The sequence below is a fragment of the Mucor velutinosus genome, assembly GCF_035048745.1.
Source record: "Mucor velutinosus strain NIH1002 chromosome Unknown tig00001549, whole genome shotgun sequence".
In the NCBI taxonomy this organism is placed as follows: Eukaryota; Fungi; Mucoromycota; class Mucoromycetes; order Mucorales; family Mucoraceae; genus Mucor; species Mucor velutinosus.
Window position 1 is genome coordinate 45,035 of NW_027041929.1, and position 18,784 is coordinate 63,818.

Here is an 18,784-nt window from a genome sequence, read left to right on the forward strand (position 1 = left end):
TTTCAAGTAAGCTTATCAAGCAATTTCTGAAAATGTGAAATGAGGTTTTGGGCGAAAATATCAAGATTCTGCATATGAAGTTTTCACCAAAGTGCTTTCAAGGGTTACTTTGGGTCGAGAGGAATATTTTGATCTTATATATGCCATAGTAAAAGTCTTCATTTTCAAGGTAAAAAACGCAATCGCTTGGTTTTCGTTGAAAACCATGAGGTACCCCTCATGGTATTTGGCCCTGTTTTTGAGATCCCAGAAAAATTGAGCAAATGTATCAGGAAACAAGTGCCAGGCGAGAGAAACCGTTTGGTGCTATTCTGGCGGCCCAAAACAGCTTTTATCACAAGAAACCGCGGCTCGAGCGCCCCCCGAATTTGGCTGTCTTTTACAGATTCTTAAGGAATTGGAGATAATGTGAGTGTACTGTACACTCATTTATGAACTGTTTCCATGAATATAGATAGAGAGTACTGGAAAGAGCCAGATTCGCAGCTATAGGGATGTTTCGGATGATAATAAAAGTTTAAAAAGCCTACATCAGTAGAATATTTGATGAAGCTCACTGGGAATTCAATGTGATGGATCAGGCCAATCGATAGTGTGAGACGCCATCCTGTAAGTAGTTCTATCACAGGGTGATTTTTGATAGCCAAGGTGGTTAAACGTATTACCCGTGCATTTTATAAAAGTAAAGTTTTAGGCTGACTACGCTTAATAGACACATCTTTCTCACGCGTCCTTGCCACCATCCGTTTTATTCTTTTTCAACAATATACACTATGTCTGTTCGAGAGATTTTAGAAAGCATACATCATGAACAAGACATTATCCATGATACCTGGTATATTGTAGCTGTAAGTATCGTCTGATCTTTGTTATGGTGAGGCATTTATTTGACTGGGAATTAGGCAGTAGTGATGAGTTCAGTCAACAAGCCCGAGGATGTAAAACATGTTTACGATATCATTGCACAGCAAGTAGATCAGAAACAAGACTTGCCGAAAGAGGCAAAGAACAAGTTGATTGCAGCCGTTGTCCTCAAGTTGAGAGAGGCGATATTGAAGAGTTATATTATCATTGGATTTCCCAAGGTGGGTGAATAGAAGGATGGACGTTTTTGATCTGTGAAATGTAACAAGCAAATAGACTATCAATACACTGCAGCAACTGGCCAATGCTACACCTGCAGAAATCAAGGCACTGTTGCCTGATAAACCACTTCGGTAAATGGGAAAATAACATTCAATTATTCACGCATGAGAAACTGACTGAATGGATTAGCAAGGAAGAGTCTTGGTCAGATGTGCAAAATGAAAGACAACGAGGAAAAGCGTTGTTTGGTACCATTTACGAACGCCATACCGACAAAGTGATCAAGAACATGTACAGCACACATCCAGATTTAGCGCAGACAGCCCTCAATCAACTGTATGGCCCTACTCTCAGTGAAACATCGGTTCTGAACGCTAGAGAAACGAGTCTTGTTACAGTAGCAGGATTAATGATCACTAATGTGCCACTTCAACTGGTAGGACATAGCCATGGTGCTATTCATAACGGAGCTACTCGACAAGACATTGAACATGTGCAGTCGATTGTGACAGCATTGGGTGATCATTATCGATTTCCTGTCGCCAAGTTATGAATCGAGGCGAATGGTGATTTGCACCTACTAGATGAGCAACAGAGTATAGAATAAATGCAATCCGCTTTTGGAACTCCAATACCTTACGAGGAAGAGAATTCTCAAAACAAACAAGCAAATGCTGATATGATGATAAACTCGTATAAAGACACGGAAACGTAAGTATGGATCTGAGGGATTTTTGCTCAATAGAAAACAAAATTGTGAGGTGAAACATCTGTCCATGTCTTGCAATAATCAAACAGGAAATGTTTGATGTACCTTCCGTACGTTCTATTCTGCTCAGGCAATCATTGCATTATTACAATGTGCCTTGCTAAGATTGGAGCGCACAATCATACCATTTATATATATATATATATATATATATATATACAATTGGCATTCATTCAAAAGAGTGTCTAGTGTTCATGCCAAAATTTCAGGGCATTTACCAATGAAAAAAAGACATTTCAGGCACTACATCCCAAGTAAACACCCATTACATTTGCTGGTATACAAATAATCTGATAACAATAATAACGTCCTTCATCCTGCTGAAACAATTAGTCATGATGATCTTATATCGGTAATGTCAATTGCGATATTCTGTGCTTTAACCGTAAATTGAATGGAAACCAGAAAAGTTTCAGGTTTTGCTTTTTGAAGAAACGAGGGAATCTAGATGGTAGCCAATGTTGGGTAAACTTTCTTTTTCATTCCCTCTCTTTTTCTACTACATCTTCAAAAGCACATCCTGAAAAAGAGTTATGGTTACATTTGCAACCACATGGGATGAACATGCATTTCAAACAAGTGTGTTTAAATACACTGTCAAGGAGTTTGTCGCCTTGCGACAAGTAACATTGGCCCTGTCGTCCCTCTCTTTAGTATTTTCTACAATGATTATCGCTGTCTACATTTACATGCTCATGCGCCACCGCAAGCAAGCGAACCGAGTGTCACTGCGGTGTGTCTTTTTGTGCAGTGTGGCAGATCTATTGAATGCTACATTGAGCATTTGTATCACCAGCCAAAAGGGCGATTCCCAATTTTGCAGAGCATCCAGCGTGATCATCGAATTTGCCAACATTTGGAGTGCCACTTTACTGACATTGGTGGGCTTGAATCTTGTGCTGGTCTTTGTCGTCAATGTCAAGCGAAGGGACCTACTGGAGAAGTTCTACTACCCCTGTGCCGTAGCATATACATTTGCAGGTGTTGCAGTGCCAATTCAACAACAAGTAGAGACGAATTCAAGGTCGTTTGAGCATTACAGCTGCTGGTATCTCAAGTACGTGGAGGACCGCACAAATAACATCATGCCTTGGGTAGGTTGTCAGCTACAAGGTGCCGACTGCAATCAAACTTATTGCGCTTCTTTATATAGATGTGGTGCTACGCATTCATCTTTTTTGTCAATATTATCGCCGTCTGTTGCTCCATCATGGCCATGACAAAACTCATCCGAGAGCAACGATTTGTAGAGTCAAGAATGCACACCATCAATGCCAATTCAGAACTCACAGACAGACAGCTCAACAAATCAGTGAAGCAACAGCACAGCAATGTGTTTTCCAAGGTAGTCCTGCGATGCATTATATACCCACTAGGTAGGCTATTCATATCCATGACACACTGCTTACATATATATATATATATATATATATATATATATATAGTTTTTGACACTGCCTTGTGTAAATAGTCCCCTTTCAAGTCAACATTTTTGGCTTTATTCTACAAATGCTCATTACAGCAACCAAAAAGACACCTTCATACACACTCGCCATGCTGGATATTGTGTTTTCGTGTTTGGAGGGTGTATTTGTGGCAGGTGTGTTTTTTACCGACCCAGCCATCACTTCATTCATGGGCTCAATGTATGCTGGCTGGTATGAAAAGTATGTCGAGCAGTATGCGCTGGTACCTCAGGACGACAAGAAAGCAACGCCTGCCAACTCGCCCTCGTTGGCGCTCTGTGATTCGTCTCAAACAATAAAACCACCAACCACAGCAGCTGTCATAGACAATCAAAATTACTTGGGCGTTCATTACCCTCATACTACGCCATCTGTGAGAAAGCCATGTGGTAAAATCAAGACAGTGGCGATGCGCCGACTCCATTTTGATACAAATCATAATAGCATGGCCAGACAGCATCAACGGGTGCGCCAGTTATCAACCATTAGCTTTGAGATCACCACTCTACTGCCGATTGCCTCTGTACCCAGACACCACGATCAACAAGTTCCCTCAGCGGCCACACCAGCCAGCTCTAGCACTGGAAGAGATGTCTATGTACCGTATCAATTTCCAATTTTCGCTACGTGTTTTCACTACATGTTGACATGTTTTGGACGCAAACGTACTGCCGATTCAACTGCAACGTCTTCTACAACCACAACAGCCCACAAGCACGGTGCTGTCGATACCTTCACCTCTAATGATATACCCTTTTCAGCCAGTGCAAGTCGGAGCAGCACAGTGATTGTGATTACCGAGGAACGTTTCAAACAAGACGAACAGTTGGAAGACACAGCAGCAATTGACTTTTATACCACGACGAACAGAGACTATGATCAAAGCAGCAGCACTGCGTGCCATGATTCCAATACTATGAATACGCATCAAATCTAAGTTCTAATAAAAAGCAAGCGTTTAATCTTTTATCCGTTGTTCGTTGTTCATCAAGTGCTGACCGGCATTGGCATACTTTTTTCTTTTTTTTCTCTTTCCATCATTTATCACAACACACAAAAATATGGAGGACACTCATATCAAAGACGATGTTGCTCAAACACAGCTTGACAGCCACCCCCTTGAAGCAGCTACGCCAAGTATTGAAGTAGATGCCAGTCATTTGGATGACAGAACATTGCTGGATGAGGAGGGAAGGCCTAATATCAGTCGTACACCTTCTTCTTCACTGCAGACAACAACTGTAGCAGAGCAGCCTCTAGATACAGACACAAGCCATGCAAAGGTACTTGAGCTATAGCATCCTAAAGAAAGAGCTGCTGTTGTTGAGCAAACCTGACAACCATCTCTTTAGGGCTTCTACAACGCAAAGGATTCTAGAGATGTTGTCGACTTGGTGGTAGAGGGTCAGCTCCCAGAGTGGCTTATTGGAGAGCACTACACGATCGGTCCTGGCACATACGACGTGCGCTACTCAAGAAAGATTGAAATCGATGGCATGCTTCAGAGTGCAACAGCTACATTTACACTGGGACATTGGTTTGATGCGTAAGTGCCTTCCGTTTTCATTCTTTAGGATATGCTAAAACTTGCTGCACGCAGACTTCCTCTGGTGAACCGCTTTGATTTAAATGATGAGAGAAACACAATTACTTATCGCAACCGTCTGGTCAACAAGAAACTGGGAGAAAAGATCCGTGATCACCATGGCTATGCGCCCAATTACCCTGCTGGCCTGTTCAAAACCAACGCCAACCAGACCATGCTGATTAAATTCTTGAATAACGGAAAAGCGCTCAAGCCAGATCGCATTCCGTGTGGCCAGCGTATCACAACCCATTTACCTGGTATTGACGGCAGGTTGTTCTGTCAGGATTTCGCCAACCATGTGAGTTTTGAAAAGTTGTAGTCAAGTGTGCTTTTTTTTTTTTTTTTTTTTTTTTTAACTGACTGATCGTATTAGATTCAGGAATTGGACCCTTTCGACTTGACACCCACACGCGTGGAGACATGGAACGAACTCAACCCACAATTCAAAGGTTACAGTTCTTGTCCCAACGGCCAGTTCGACGCAGAAACAGGAGAATATATCAACTTTACAATGGAAATCGGCTATCGTTCCACCAAATACCACTTCTTTTCTGTGTCTGAACAACATCCCAAGGGCGAACCTATTGCCACTATTTGGAATGCACCCACAGGCTGGGTCAACAATGTTGCACTCACACCCAACTACATTATTATGGTCATTCATCCCATGCTAGCCAACTCGGGTGCTGTGCGATTTGCTTGGTCTGAGAGCATCTTGGACTCGTTCAATTTCTACCCATCAGAGCCCACCCTGTTCTATGTGGTGTCTCGTAAAGAAAAAGATGTCATTGCCTGTTACAGATCTGCCGCATGCTTCTCGTTCAATCAAGTCAACGCTTTTGAAGATGTCCATGGTAACGTGATCATTGACATGATTTGCTATGAGAACGATGCCATTGCACAGCAGCTTTCTACCGAGAATTTGCGCTACCCCGAGACCATAGGCAAACTAGCCTTTTCTCAAGTGAGACGATACACGCTGAACCAACCACAACAAGATGCACACAAAATCTATGTCGCCAACAACTCGTTCATCCCATCTGCTATCAGTATTACATCCCGAATCGGCTCTGTTTGGAATTATGTCAGTGGCGGATCCAATCAACCAGAGAACGCAGTAGGTTCTAGCGGATGGCATGCATGGATGCCTGTGATTGGATTTGAAGCTTTGGTGGAAAGCACATTGGAATTACCTCAAGTCAACCCCAACTACAAGATGAAGAATTATACATACATTTACGGCCTTGGATTCAGTGCTACCAGTGCTATTCAAGAGGGCAAGATTTGGGACAGTATCACCAAGATTGTAAGTGTCATTTGGTTCGTTGATATATAACAAAAACGCTAAACTCGCCTGACTAGGACGTACACTCTCATGCGGTCGTAGCATCATGGCACGAAGAAAACTGCTATCCCAGTGAAGCCCAGTTTATACCAAAACCCATGAAAGCAGGAGACGACAAAATGGCTGAGGAAGATGCAGGTGTCTTGATCAGTATAGTAATGGACTCTGCAAGAGCCACTTCTTTTGTCTTGGTCTTGAATGCACAGGATCTCAGCGTGCTAGCTCGAGTAGAGCTCAACAGATTGATTCCTCTCAGTTTTGCTCATGGCAGCTATCGATTGAGAAGTATTTAAGGAGTGTTGGATCTGCCCCTTTCTTTTAACCTTTTTTTTTTTTGCGTTGAATTAATAAATGTACAAGATTTGATATTTTCATTGTATTTTCACCCTTTATTAAAAAAGAATATAGATAGATAGATATCCATCTTGTAACAAGCTCATTATATGATCATCCTCATTCAGGGATTTTGTTTTCTCTCTTTCTCTCTTTTCCAATAATGTATAATACCCCATCGAATTCATTAAATACATCGACGACAACAGCACCCAAACGACTGGGGCATGCTCGCAAATTAAGCCATGTTCAATTTGGAAAACGGTCTTACGTCCATGATGACTACACTACGTCTTCCTCGCTCATGATATCCTTTGACGAGCTACATCCACCATCAGCAGCAGAGCATAAAAAAGGCATGTCGTTCTCAAGCGACATCACGGCCACAGCACATCTACCGCTTACTACCATCACACCAAACGCTTCATCTTCCATCCACGATCCAGAGAAACCACCCAAAAGGCGACAAAGACATTGGCTGGTCTCTGCCTCGTATTGGGGTCCATTCTCCAAAGGGGACCACTGGCCGTTATTCACTTACTTGATGGCCATTTTCATGATTATCATATTTTCAGGCGAAATCCTGCTAAGCAAAGAAAGCTCAGGAGAGTTTTTCGAACTAGAGCCTTTCAATTATATGTTGGGTCCATCCATGGAGATCATGATCCAGGTCGGTGCGCGTTTTGCTCCATGCATGCGCCATGTAGATTCGATGCCGCCAGATGAACGCTATGTATGTTTAGACACCATTGCCGAGAAAAGCAAAACTCCCAGTACTGCAGCTACTGCTGTCGCTGCATCAGGTAAAAGCAACAACAACACAACATTAGCTGGTGGTCAATCGCTGTTGCTGCTAGACCAAGTAGTTAATCTAGCCGATCCTCGATTACTCAACTCCAGTTGCTCGCTCTCATCGATTTGTGGCATGACAACGTTTCATCAAGATCAAGTGCCAGATCAGACGTATCGCTTATTGACACCTCTTTTTATTCATACCGGGTTAATTCATCTCATGATCAATTTGGCTGTGCTTGTAGTATTGGGTGCCAAGGTAGAAAGGATCATCAATTCACTACGATTCTCATGTAAGCGCTCCCTTCACCCACTACACAGTGAAAATGTATCTGACATAGTTTTATTCAACTAGTATTGTACATTGGTTCTGGAATATTTGGACATACACTAGGCGCTAATTTTGCTCCTCCTACTACTCGTAAGCGTTTGAATTGCAATGACATATCCATATAAACTGATGATGAAACTTGTATTTTAGCTTTTCTTGGTTGCAGCAGCTCCTTATTTGGCTTGTTTGGTTTCCTGTATGTTGATTTACTCCAAAATTGGAGACATTTAGAGCAACCTATTCGCTATTTGATCAAGTTATTACTGGGAACTGCATTTAGCTTCATTCTTGGATTACTGCCTGGGTAAGAAGAAGTGGAGGTGATGTTGGTATGCACACTTGAATACTCATGCTCGCAACAGTGTGGATAACTTTTCGCACATGGGAGGGCTGCTAGCAGGTGTGATATTGAGTTTATTTCTGTGGTCTCCTATTCAGCTGGATATACGTAATGAAAGAAGAAAAAAGTTGGCCATCTTTTATCTAGCAAGATTACTGTGTCTTTGTTTATACGGAATACTGCTGGGTATACTGGTGCATCATTTTACAACAAGCAAAATCGACGAGGTATGTGAATGATACCAATCTAGAGTTACACTCCACACCTGAACTCATTTTGCAAAGGAATGCTCGTATTGCCGATATTTATCATGCTTGCCAATCAATGGATTTTGCGATTAGAGACAGCACAGTTTTTTTTTATTAAGAGAAAAAAAGAATTTGGTTTCTTTCATGTGGATATTTGTACGAAAGAGAGAGTGAAAAAAAAAGAGAGTTAGAGAGAGGGTGAAGAGAGAGAGAGAGAGAGAGAGAGAGAAGAGAGAAGAAAATTAATGGGGATTGTGTATATTTGTAAATGAAAAAATGTCTAATGCTCCTCTGGAATTGTATCATCTGTCATGACACCTCTAAGTCGACGTTCTTTTTCGTTTTCAAGTTGTCCATAAAGTAAATAAAGTGCACGTTCATTTGCTTCAGGAGTACCTTGAATGGTGAACATTCTTTCTCCAGACTCATCATGAGGAACCTTGGCAATTGAAATTCGAGAGCCAGAGAGTCGACGGATTTCGCTAATCTTGGATCCACCTTTACCAATAATGCAGCCAACCATGTCAGAAGGAATGGAGATATTTTGAGTGCGTACATTGGGATCATTCAAAAATGCTTGTTGTTGTTGTTGCTGTTGTTGTCTTTCAAAATCATGGCTACTAAAGTCAGAGCCGTTACCTGTGCGGATGACATTGTGCTGTTGCTGCTGCTGTTGTTGAGTGCGGTGATCATTGAGACCATTTATGTTGGTATTGACTTTGGTGGGATTATATAAAATGGTACCATAGGCTCTCTCTTTATCTTCAATCAAACAACGGCCAATCTCCAGGATAGCCTTATGGATTGCATCAACTGTGCCTCTCACTTCGACAACACGTTCAGTACTCTGAGGTAATAAAGTCTTTGATGCAATCATGCGAACACCAGATGTGTCTTGGATGTGCTTAATCTTGGCTCCTTGGCGGCCAATGACTGTGCCCATTAGATTATGAGAGATTAATAAACGAATAGTGGCGACTGCATTGCTGTTGTTGTTGTTGTTGTTGTTGTTTGTGGCGGAGGAGGTGGTGGTAGGTAATGGTGAGATGGGATTATCCAATAATGTTTGTGCAATCAAGGAATAAGCCTTGGATACACCCTCCAATGTACCAGATACAGTCAAGACGCGATCATGAACGCCTTGAACTACCTTTGAAACACCTGCCTTTACTCCAGTTGTGTCTCTCATCTCGGCTACATTTTTACCACCTACATACAAGAGTTCCCGTTAATATGCCTTCCAATACTGTCCAACACATGTCCACTACAGCAAAAAACTACTCACCTTTGCCAATGATAACACCAGCTTCCTTTGTAGAAACAAGAGCACGAAGAGTCAAACCTGAATCATCATGGTTCTCTGAATGATCCTCAAAGCTTTCCTCCGGGAAATGGTCTTCAAAATTGTTATTGTTGTTTATAGGCGTGTTACTAGATGTATTGTTTGTTGTGCTATTGTTATTGTTGCTGCTGCTGCTTGGAGTATTTGCAGTGCTGGGGGCGATGGGGGTCGCAGTGATGGTATTGTTTGGAGTAGTAGACATGTTTATCTGATATATAAATGACAAGAACGCGTTACCATTTGCCATCCACACATGCTTCCATTTCTATACACTGTGCTTACCTATGTTGCTGGATTTCCTCAAGTGCAGAAAAAGAAAAAGAAAGAAATTGAATTGAATAAAATGACACAAATGCCAATTTAATTCAATAGAAAGAAGTGCAAAGGGAGAGAGAGAGAGAAAAAAGAAAAAAGACAAATAATTGCAAATTTCAAGATGGAGTTTGGATTATATGGAGAAATGTCCTAGTCAATCTACATTTCCAAGCAGGCAAGCAAGACAAAGTAGTCGTACGTTGAAGTAGACGTATCAAATGTCGCACTAGTTACTTCAACTTGACATTTTTACCAGACTGAGAGATTAGACCGACGATAAAAAATGAGGCCATAATTCCAATAGTCTATGTAGGTTGAAAAGCAGGCAACGCTATATGTATGCTCTCATCCATGTCTCGCTTTAAAGCAAGTTATATATACGGTATAAAATGGCCGACGACTATTGAATTAGCATGCTATACTATGGGTATGATGTAAATCTTTATAAGCCCACCATGCTTTCAACGGGCAATACTATTGAATAAGACAGATCCCTGCAGGATCAAGATGAATGCGCAGTAAATGTTTCATTTCTCTACAATCGCTATACTATGCATTTGTAAGGTACATTCGGCTCTCGAGCCCATCTCTATATGTTCTCACCATGTCTGAGGCGTCTAGTCTTTTCTAGTTTATTTTGTTTGACACTTTATCAACTAAATTAGGCATGTACACAAACATTTGGTTACCATCAGCAACAAAAAGATGCTTTTTGAATAATCTGATTGTTATGCACAGAGCCAAATCAACACACATTTTCCTCTCAATCTCATATGCTTATACACACCAAATGTGCATTATATCGTATCCCAGAGGTCCAATGTAACATTACCGTCTACTCCTTGTCCTACCTGATTTTCAATTAAGACTGTATCCTGCTATCTGTTCATGCTTTTGGTTAAGTTTGTCTTGCTAGTCCACGTGATCTGCTCCAATCACTTGCAGTGAAAAAAGTATAAAATGCAGACCATGGAGAGCGAACCAAGGAAAAACTCCATTTCTTATTCTCTTTCTCTTTTTACAAATACACATATAAAAATGCCTGCAGTAGATAAAACACAAAGCAATGATATGGATCGTAAATACGACATCCACACCAAGCATTATCAACATCGTCATGAAGGAGGAGATGATCAAGAGTCAGATACACAAGTCAGAAAGCAACTGCCAGGGTTACTGCCACCTCAAGCACTCCTGTCGACGCCTCCTCCTCCATTGCCATCTGCAGAAGACACCTCTACACTATTATCACCTTGGTGGTCAGAAGAAGCACAGACGGAATCTACCGATGATTTTTTTGACGATGCTACTGCTTCTGCTGATGCCACAAGCGCCACTGCTACATCATCCAATGTTACAGCAGCTGAATTCACTGCTCCTCCATTAGATTCTTCGTCGCTAGATTCCAACATACCAACACAAGAACTGGATAGCAACCATTTACAAGATGAAACCAACAAGGATCCATCTATACTCAATATCTCTATACTGTCATTTGGAAGATCTGCACCCAAAGAAAGTAAAGACCAATGGAAAGAACGGTGTTTATTGCTAGCGACAACAACAGAACTCAGTAAAAAGAAAGAAGGCGTGAGTGTACAGAACGAGTTGGAAGAGATTTTTGATAAATCAAAAGAGTGCAGCATGATTTGCTTTATGAGAACAAGCCGAGAATTGACAAAAAAGCCATCGTTCACCTTAAATCCATTCTACGGCACTTGGATATCGGTAGCGAAAACACCAGCTAGATGCAAGGAGCATTTACTAGATGGTAGGTGCCTCCAAACTGATGTGCTTAACAGCGATACTGACTTTTGATTGTAGCAGGAGAAATGACCAAAAAGAGTTTTCCTGATTACTATACCATGGAAGTAGGTGACGAACTGAGCCATTCTGGCGAGTATGGTAAGTCCACATCGATTGACATCAAATGGCCATGTATTCACCATTGCTCTGTATAGTGACTAAAGCTGTCACAAAGACATTCAGTCCATTACAGCATCTAACGCAACGTTACGTGGATTCCTGGAAAGACGGTAGCCAGCAGGCGTTTTTCTCTAAATTCTGGTCGAGTATGCAAAAAGGAGATGCACTTTATTTGGTTAGAGATAGTACGAAACGGTTGTTTGAGAATGCTCTAGGTCATGATAAGAAGCCAAGCGATAAAAAATAAACACTTTATGCTATTTCCAATACATGGATCCACCTACAGATGACGGGAGGGTCAACTGATTCAAGTAACAGACAAACAGTAAAATGCCGAGTGGGAAACAGCTGTAAATCACACCCTTTTGAAATGTGGATCGATGATGATGGCCACCAAAGTCAGGAAATCCCATCATGTTGCAAAATGAATGGCAAAGTACAGGTGGCCACAAGCTGCCCATACGAATGAACAAGTAGCTAGCGTACCAGCCAAAGAGTGTTGTATATGCAAATTGGAACAGAGATGAAAAAAGTGCTTGCTGCAGTGCTTTTCGAGAACGACCTAATTTGTTGTAGTTATCCCAAGCATGGTGCAAATGCGCTACGGTGGTGGGAGTGATGAGTGGCATGTCATTGTGTCAACAACCAGCATTCTACTCACCAATGCCAAAATATAAGGGCGAGACAAAGATCAGGTAATTCTTGGAATAGTTGGCTTGATGTAAAACTGCAATCATGCATGCTCTAAACACAAATTCTTCGGTTAAAGGAGCCTACATTGACGATTAGAACCCTATCTCCAACGAGATTGTATCTAATTTGAATACATACCACAATGTAATTACGTTGCCCCAACAAGTTCATCACATTCATTGTAACATCTCTCCTGAAATCAAAGTGTCGTTGACATGGCAGTTCCTGATCGAAAAACATGACAGACAATGGTCCCAAGAACAACATGAAGGTGAGTAACAAGGGCCTCAGTCGATTGATGGCATATATTAAAGTTGTAGGTTGCTCTAGCCCCAATGCTAAACTAGCATTCTCTTTGACTCCACTGGACTGCAACAGATACCAAACCAAGCCGGCTGATACAATTGATGCAACAGTAACAGCTTTCATACGTGCTAATATCACTGGTGGATCATTACGGTCGCCTGGTATTTTGAAAATGTAAAACCCTGCAACATAGATCAAGGTGAACCCAATACATACCAGGTTGGCTAACCCGGTTGTAATAGTCAACATCTGTAGTAGGGAAAGGAAGAAAACGAGTGAATGAAAAACTGAATAAATTACGTAAATTTGTAAAGCAGCCCCTCATCTAGATGTAGACACGGTTGCACAAAATCATTGGACGTCTATACAGTCATATCTCTTTCAACAGATATGCAATGGCTTGAGGTTTATCTAAACATGGAAAGTACAGGCTGATTCATTCAGTGGTCGGTAACTACGATAGTGATCAGGTTCACTGAAAAAAAAAAGAGCCATCTCAAACCAATTCTTGAGAGTGAGCTGAAGCGTGAATGTGCAGTACCTGATTATGATGGGATAATTGTAGAAATTATGCCCAATGTACGAAATAGGATAGTACCATTTCTGCATGCTGCCCCTTGCCGAGCCATTCAAGATAATTGTCTGCTAAATGGGACGCATGGTAGTAGATCGCATCTTCAGCAGCTTCTCTTCACGGGGATGTAGCCTGAAGTTACAAGCTTGAAACACCCATGTTTTGCCAAACTGTACTATAACATGGCTCTATATGGTATCATTCAGTAGCCTAGAGGTAGGTGCATTCATACAAATAAACAAAACGTTCAAATTTGGAGACATGTACTGCAAAAATCGCGTTGTTTCACCAAAAAGTACACAGAGACCAGCGTATTCAAATGGCGTCAATTGAGTCCGTTTTTGACCTTTCTTAGCCCACTCACATGCACCAAGCGATTCCTCTCGACTCGTAGATGTATCCTGATGCTTTTTCTCATTTTTTTTGGGTAGATGAAAATCGGTCGAAATCAAGCGATTTGGGATGAGGGTTCATAAGACTAAATCCTTGATTTGGACTCGACCTCAATTTTCACCCCAAAAACGACACTTTTTTTATATGGCTTCCCTTAATTCAAAATGACCGTAGGGACTCAGTCTTGCCTCTAGGAAGGCTTGTTTGCATGTTTTGTTGGAATTTTGTAAACATTTCGCCGAAAAACTGATATTTGAATTTTCTCAATTTCCAAATGACTTTGTGTGGGAAAAGCTTTTAAAACTAATACCATTCGATAGAGAATCTCTTATAGTACCTACTTTGGTAATAAAGCTTTAGACAGTTGCTATACACTTTGGAGAGCAATATTCGTGATTACCTTGAAACGATCCCAAACTCTTTTTTTTTTTTCGTTCTGGGCTCACTAGAGGTTTCCATGTATTCAATCTCCGACTTACTTGTTTACCCAAATGCCTTTCTGATGATGTTAATGACGATTGTGATGCTGATTAAATGGGGACAATGAAGCTGAATGAACAATTGTTTGGCTTGAAGACTTTTTGGGGAGTTTTGCCTCATAAAGGCGTCTTTTGCAATGACAATATCTCAAAAAAAGCGCTGTAGATCTTACACAAGTCCTGTATTTGCGCATAACCAGCATTATGCGCCATCTTAAGAGCATCAGCAGCAGCAAATGGTATAACAATTCTACTATCAGAATATGGAGATTGTGGTGTATAAATGCTGCATAAAACTTGAATTCTCTTTTACGTCGTCTCAATAATAGACTTTGTTTAATATCAGTGTATAAGCAAAAAGATGCTGAGGGAAATATCTCCTCTCCTCCTCCTGGCTTTTATATAACCTTTTACTAATAATTGATTGTTTAAAATTTACTTGATATATCAAAATTTTATTGTATCTGATATAAGATGTCTTCGGCGAGAGCCCGCAGGGCGACATCGTCATCGAGTGTAGTGCGATTGATCGGCTAGTCTATTATATACTGAAAATCAAACGAACGCACAGCTTAGCTTACAGAGCTCTGGCGCAATTAAATACTTGCTTCACAGGCAGATACTCGGTGTCAGTTGTGGAGCAGTTGTAAAGCCAGTGTACGCTTTTCCAATATTTCAATGTAACGTTAGCGGATGTATTTGTACTTATTGAATTGCACAACATTTTGTTTACTTTTTATACAACTTTTTATTGATCAAGCTTGTGTATCTTGTCTTCAGGACATGATAGGTAGCATTTGAATAATGTAAAGATAACTGTTGTCTAATATGCGGCGGTATATCTCTTCATCTGTCAAACAGTTATTAGCAACATTATTTAAGGCACCCCAAACTTGTTCTAGATCTGATATATTGATGCCTGACCTGTAAAACCACTTGAAGTATTCCTTCATGAAAGCTGCAGCCATTCTCAGTATGTATTTCTCTTCTCTCCAGCCTTTCTCGTTCCTTTACACTCTTTGTTTGCGTAGCATTAACACTGTCTAAAACCATTTCTTAGTTGTTATATTTTTGTGTCTTGACAGCTCATATTTATAACCAAATCTATAAAGCGCTACTCTTGTTACAGTATGTATTGATCTGGCCAATCGATGTACCATTACAAATGCTCACATTTTTCTTGTCTAGTTATTTTTTTTATGTCAAATGTCTAGTGTGCGAACAAAAGTAGAGCAAAAAGATCCGTTTACTGGCACTCAAACCAGTCATCCTCCCCAAAGAAGAGTCGTTGCTAAAGGGAAGAAAAGAGAATATGAAGCTGTAACATCCACAAGTGTTACGTCCACATCAAATTATCAGTCTGTTGTCAAAAGGCCCAAGACATTTGGTGTCTCGCCGCAGCGATTGATGGATAGCTTTTTTCAAGCAATGAGGGAAATCATCGAAAACAAAGCAAGGCCCATCATTGACAAGCCTAGTAAATTGGATGTACTCAAGAAAGTATTACTCTCGGTGAAGAGGCTCCCCCTAGGTATCATTACTACTGCTGAAAAGATCTGTCAATGTGCCAGAGATGAGTTGAAAAATCATCTTGAACACCATGGTACTAAGCAAAACTTTCAGTACTTTCAAGAGTACGTCAAGGATCATTTCGATGCTATTGTGGTATCTTTATAGCCTCAGGCCTCTGCGTCTACATCCACTGGTGAAAGTGCATCCATCCCAGCCACACCGGTTATTGCTCCTTCTGACTCTGTAGCGTTTCTTCGCCGCGACCTCTCTGGCTTGGACATGGCATCCGACATGTCTTCTGCGTCTGGCGCCCCTTCACATGCAGCAATGTCTTCAATCTCGCATAATCACTCTGATATATCCATGGTTGAAGCTCCCCCCAGACAATGTAGGATACCGCACTTGTACCGTGTCTTTCAAGAGCCTTTTACGAGAGGGCGTGCCTTTCGATCTTGTCAAGCCATTTTTGCAGAAGCTAAATACTGCATTGCATGATGTATCTGACTAAGTTATGGACTTGCAATTGGTGGTATACACATTGATACTCTCAATGAAGTCCTCGCAGCTCGTAGCTCATAGTGGTAATATTCAGCTGAAGAAAGCTCGTGGTTTCCAAATACAAGGTATACTCCCAGCAGGCTACAATATGAAAACTAATGTCATTACCTCTGCTCCTCCATTACTCTCTAATGCCTTGCAGTCTACGGCTTTTTGCAACGGTATCAAGGAATCTTTTCCAGAGCAGACACATTGATTACCTGCATACTGCTTTGTTTGGCCAAAGAGGTACCAAGATCTCGCATTCTCCATTTGCTGCTCTGTCGTCCACCAATGCACCAATTCTCGATGCTATCGCAAGAGATACGCCTCAACCTGCTAGTGAACTCATGATGGTGGCTCGAGGTTTGTACAAAACAAATCTCGAAAACATGTGGGCAAGTAATAAGATATTTAACAAATCACTGAACAAGCTACTGGAGATTCTTCTTCGCGCGCATCTCGCCCCAAAACGAGAGTCGCATTACTGGGAGCTTCAACAGACCAAAGCAAAGAAGCAACCCAAGCAAGTTGTCAAGTCGATCAGAAATTCGTTTCACAACGCCATCCGATCAGAGAAGTACAAACTGCAAAGATATCAAAGAAAGGCATAGGGCAAACCAGAAGACAACAACTGGGCGAAGCTGGCCAGAAATAGTCAAGAGCGCATAACTCACATGTATGCTGATGCCAAGCGCCCTGTCAAGTCTCTTTCTACTTCTGGTACTACATTTGATTAAGCTGCTGTATCTGCTTCTGGATCAGGTTCTTTTACTACAACTGTATCTATTCCTACTGCTCCCTCTGGCACTTCTGACGCTGTTACTGCCTCCAATGCTAGTTTTGGTCTTGGTAGTGCTGACATGCCTATTGACGAACTGCTCCCTCTTTCTGAACTGATAGATGAAGAAGACGACCAAGAAGAAGAGGAAGGCACCCGTGATCTGCCCAGAAGACGAATTATGATTCTCAAAGCTATCCTGAGAAATCTCTTGATGAGGCAAGCTGGCAAGTCTATCACCCATACACAGCTCAAGAAGGAACGTCCCAATATCACGGAAGCAGAGAATCGCGTGTGCATGCTTCTGGGAAAATTACTGCCGCCTTATATACCTACTAGAGATCATTATAGCTACATTGGCTTCCAGTTGCCATTCTTATTGTTGGCCAATGATATCTTTTGCTCTGTTGGCTACCACAAGTTTGCCGTGGATCTGCGTTCAACTTCTTCCTGTGGCTCATTACATGCAATGCGTGTAGACGCGGCCTCTCTGTATGCCTTATGTACCAGAGGTGATGATCAAATGGATATCTTTGACTTTCAAGGATTTGTCATAGAAAACATTGGGATAGCAAGACAATACAAGGATGCCGTGTTTAATTCTTTTTTCGACATTCGTGCCATCACGCAAGCCTGCAAGTCCTTTGGTCTGACATTTGCTCACAACCTTACCATTCTGCCTAGCCTTACCTCTGTCCGTATTTTGGGCACCAAACCAAGTCCCAACAAGTCAGTTTCCAATACGAAGCAACCTTTAGATATTGATTGGGATACCGTGAAAGAGCTTCAGACCAAAACTAATCAAGCATTGAAGAAGGACATTGACCAACTGGAAACCGATACCAAGGCTGTGTCTGATGAGCCGAAGGCTGCAAACAAGGATCGCAAGAAGGAGCAGTATTCTACAAGGATCAAGGACTTGAAGAAACAACGGCACACTGATCGTAGCAAACGCCAAGAAATCAAAGAGCTGAAGGCTCAAAGATACCAGCTGTTCATCACCATCAAACAGACCAAGCAACAACTGTCCAACACGAGAACTCGTGCCTTTTTGACAAGGGAAGCTATTGAATATAGAAACAAAGACATCCCTCTTGTATCAAATTACGAGCCTCCTCCTTCTGACCAACATCTCGATTCAATGGTGTTTTCGGGTACTGATAACGGGCTGGCTGTAATGACAGAAACTATTGGCGTGAATCTGAACAAATACAAATATCACTTGTCACTGCATAATAGATTCTCTCCTCTCACCTGCATGTACTGCTTTGGGCTCACCTCTCATCCCACACAAACCACCAAAGCAAAAGATGGTAAGACCAAGACAAGGTCCATTCATGATGCATTCCTGTGCTTGAATCCTGCCTGTGTGTCCGTTCTCAATCACAGAGCCATTCAAGGTAGAGACAAGACATCTGTTTTGGCCATCGCTGTCTCTGGGCTTTCCATTCTCTTGTTCAAGCAGCCATTGCCTGTATTCAATCCAAAACCCAGTCAATCCAACACTGGCATTATTTCCAAGACCACCTCTTTCTGCAACAGAAACGAGAAACGGGACAGCAGCGGTGCTGCATTAGCGGACGCTTGAGTCTTCAAGGTAATAATGTGCTCAATCTGGCTTATTCAAG

The 18,784-nt window shown here is 41.6% G+C and overlaps 10 protein-coding genes across 10 annotated transcripts; 8 read left to right on the forward strand and 2 right to left on the reverse strand.

The window, feature by feature from the left end:
- Positions 1-773: 773 nt before the first annotated feature.
- Positions 774-1,639, forward strand: ATC70_006934 (uncharacterized protein; the record flags this gene model as incomplete). Its single annotated transcript, XM_064826200.1, has 4 exons — positions 774-848; positions 903-1,085; positions 1,141-1,217; positions 1,276-1,639. The coding sequence occupies 4 exons, from the start codon at positions 774-776 to the stop codon at positions 1,637-1,639; spliced, it is 699 nt and encodes a 232-aa protein (XP_064676298.1).
- A 749-nt stretch (positions 1,640-2,388) lies between these two features.
- On the forward strand, positions 2,389-4,258 carry ATC70_006935 (uncharacterized protein; the record flags this gene model as incomplete). The annotated part of the gene is made up of 3 exons (XM_064826201.1): positions 2,389-2,949; positions 3,009-3,231; positions 3,327-4,258. 3 exons carry the CDS (start codon positions 2,389-2,391, stop codon positions 4,256-4,258), a joined length of 1,716 nt encoding a protein of 571 aa, XP_064676299.1.
- Positions 4,259-4,382: 124 nt separating this feature from the next.
- On the forward strand, positions 4,383-6,547 carry ATC70_006936 (uncharacterized protein; the record flags this gene model as incomplete). The annotated part of the gene is made up of 5 exons (XM_064826202.1): positions 4,383-4,604; positions 4,674-4,867; positions 4,922-5,207; positions 5,283-6,215; positions 6,272-6,547. The coding sequence occupies 5 exons, from the start codon at positions 4,383-4,385 to the stop codon at positions 6,545-6,547; spliced, it is 1,911 nt and encodes a 636-aa protein (XP_064676300.1).
- Positions 6,548-6,750: 203 nt separating this feature from the next.
- Positions 6,751-8,391, forward strand: ATC70_006937 (uncharacterized protein; the record flags this gene model as incomplete). The annotated part of the gene is made up of 5 exons (XM_064826203.1): positions 6,751-7,672; positions 7,735-7,800; positions 7,861-8,014; positions 8,073-8,277; positions 8,335-8,391. The coding sequence occupies 5 exons, from the start codon at positions 6,751-6,753 to the stop codon at positions 8,389-8,391; spliced, it is 1,404 nt and encodes a 467-aa protein (XP_064676301.1).
- Positions 8,392-8,578: 187 nt separating this feature from the next.
- On the reverse strand, positions 8,579-9,842 carry ATC70_006938 (uncharacterized protein; the record flags this gene model as incomplete). The annotated part of the gene is made up of 2 exons (XM_064826204.1): positions 8,579-9,507; positions 9,584-9,842. 2 exons carry the CDS (start codon positions 9,840-9,842, stop codon positions 8,579-8,581), a joined length of 1,188 nt encoding a protein of 395 aa, XP_064676302.1.
- Positions 9,843-10,993: 1,151 nt separating this feature from the next.
- On the forward strand, positions 10,994-12,128 carry ATC70_006939 (uncharacterized protein; the record flags this gene model as incomplete). The annotated part of the gene is made up of 3 exons (XM_064826205.1): positions 10,994-11,726; positions 11,780-11,860; positions 11,917-12,128. 3 exons carry the CDS (start codon positions 10,994-10,996, stop codon positions 12,126-12,128), a joined length of 1,026 nt encoding a protein of 341 aa, XP_064676303.1.
- A 10-nt stretch (positions 12,129-12,138) lies between these two features.
- On the reverse strand, positions 12,139-13,129 carry ATC70_006940 (uncharacterized protein; the record flags this gene model as incomplete). Its single annotated transcript, XM_064826206.1, has 3 exons — positions 12,139-12,482; positions 12,543-12,654; positions 12,713-13,129. The coding sequence occupies 3 exons, from the start codon at positions 13,127-13,129 to the stop codon at positions 12,139-12,141; spliced, it is 873 nt and encodes a 290-aa protein (XP_064676304.1).
- Positions 13,130-15,532: 2,403 nt separating this feature from the next.
- On the forward strand, positions 15,533-16,003 carry ATC70_006941 (uncharacterized protein; the record flags this gene model as incomplete). Its single annotated transcript, XM_064826207.1, has 1 exon — positions 15,533-16,003. The coding sequence occupies one exon, from the start codon at positions 15,533-15,535 to the stop codon at positions 16,001-16,003; it is 471 nt and encodes a 156-aa protein (XP_064676305.1).
- A 524-nt stretch (positions 16,004-16,527) lies between these two features.
- On the forward strand, positions 16,528-16,989 carry ATC70_006942 (uncharacterized protein; the record flags this gene model as incomplete). The annotated part of the gene is made up of 1 exon (XM_064826208.1): positions 16,528-16,989. The coding sequence occupies one exon, from the start codon at positions 16,528-16,530 to the stop codon at positions 16,987-16,989; it is 462 nt and encodes a 153-aa protein (XP_064676306.1).
- A 63-nt stretch (positions 16,990-17,052) lies between these two features.
- Positions 17,053-18,744, forward strand: ATC70_006943 (uncharacterized protein; the record flags this gene model as incomplete). The annotated part of the gene is made up of 2 exons (XM_064826209.1): positions 17,053-17,098; positions 17,141-18,744. The coding sequence occupies 2 exons, from the start codon at positions 17,053-17,055 to the stop codon at positions 18,742-18,744; spliced, it is 1,650 nt and encodes a 549-aa protein (XP_064676307.1).
- Positions 18,745-18,784: the final 40 nt, after the last annotated feature.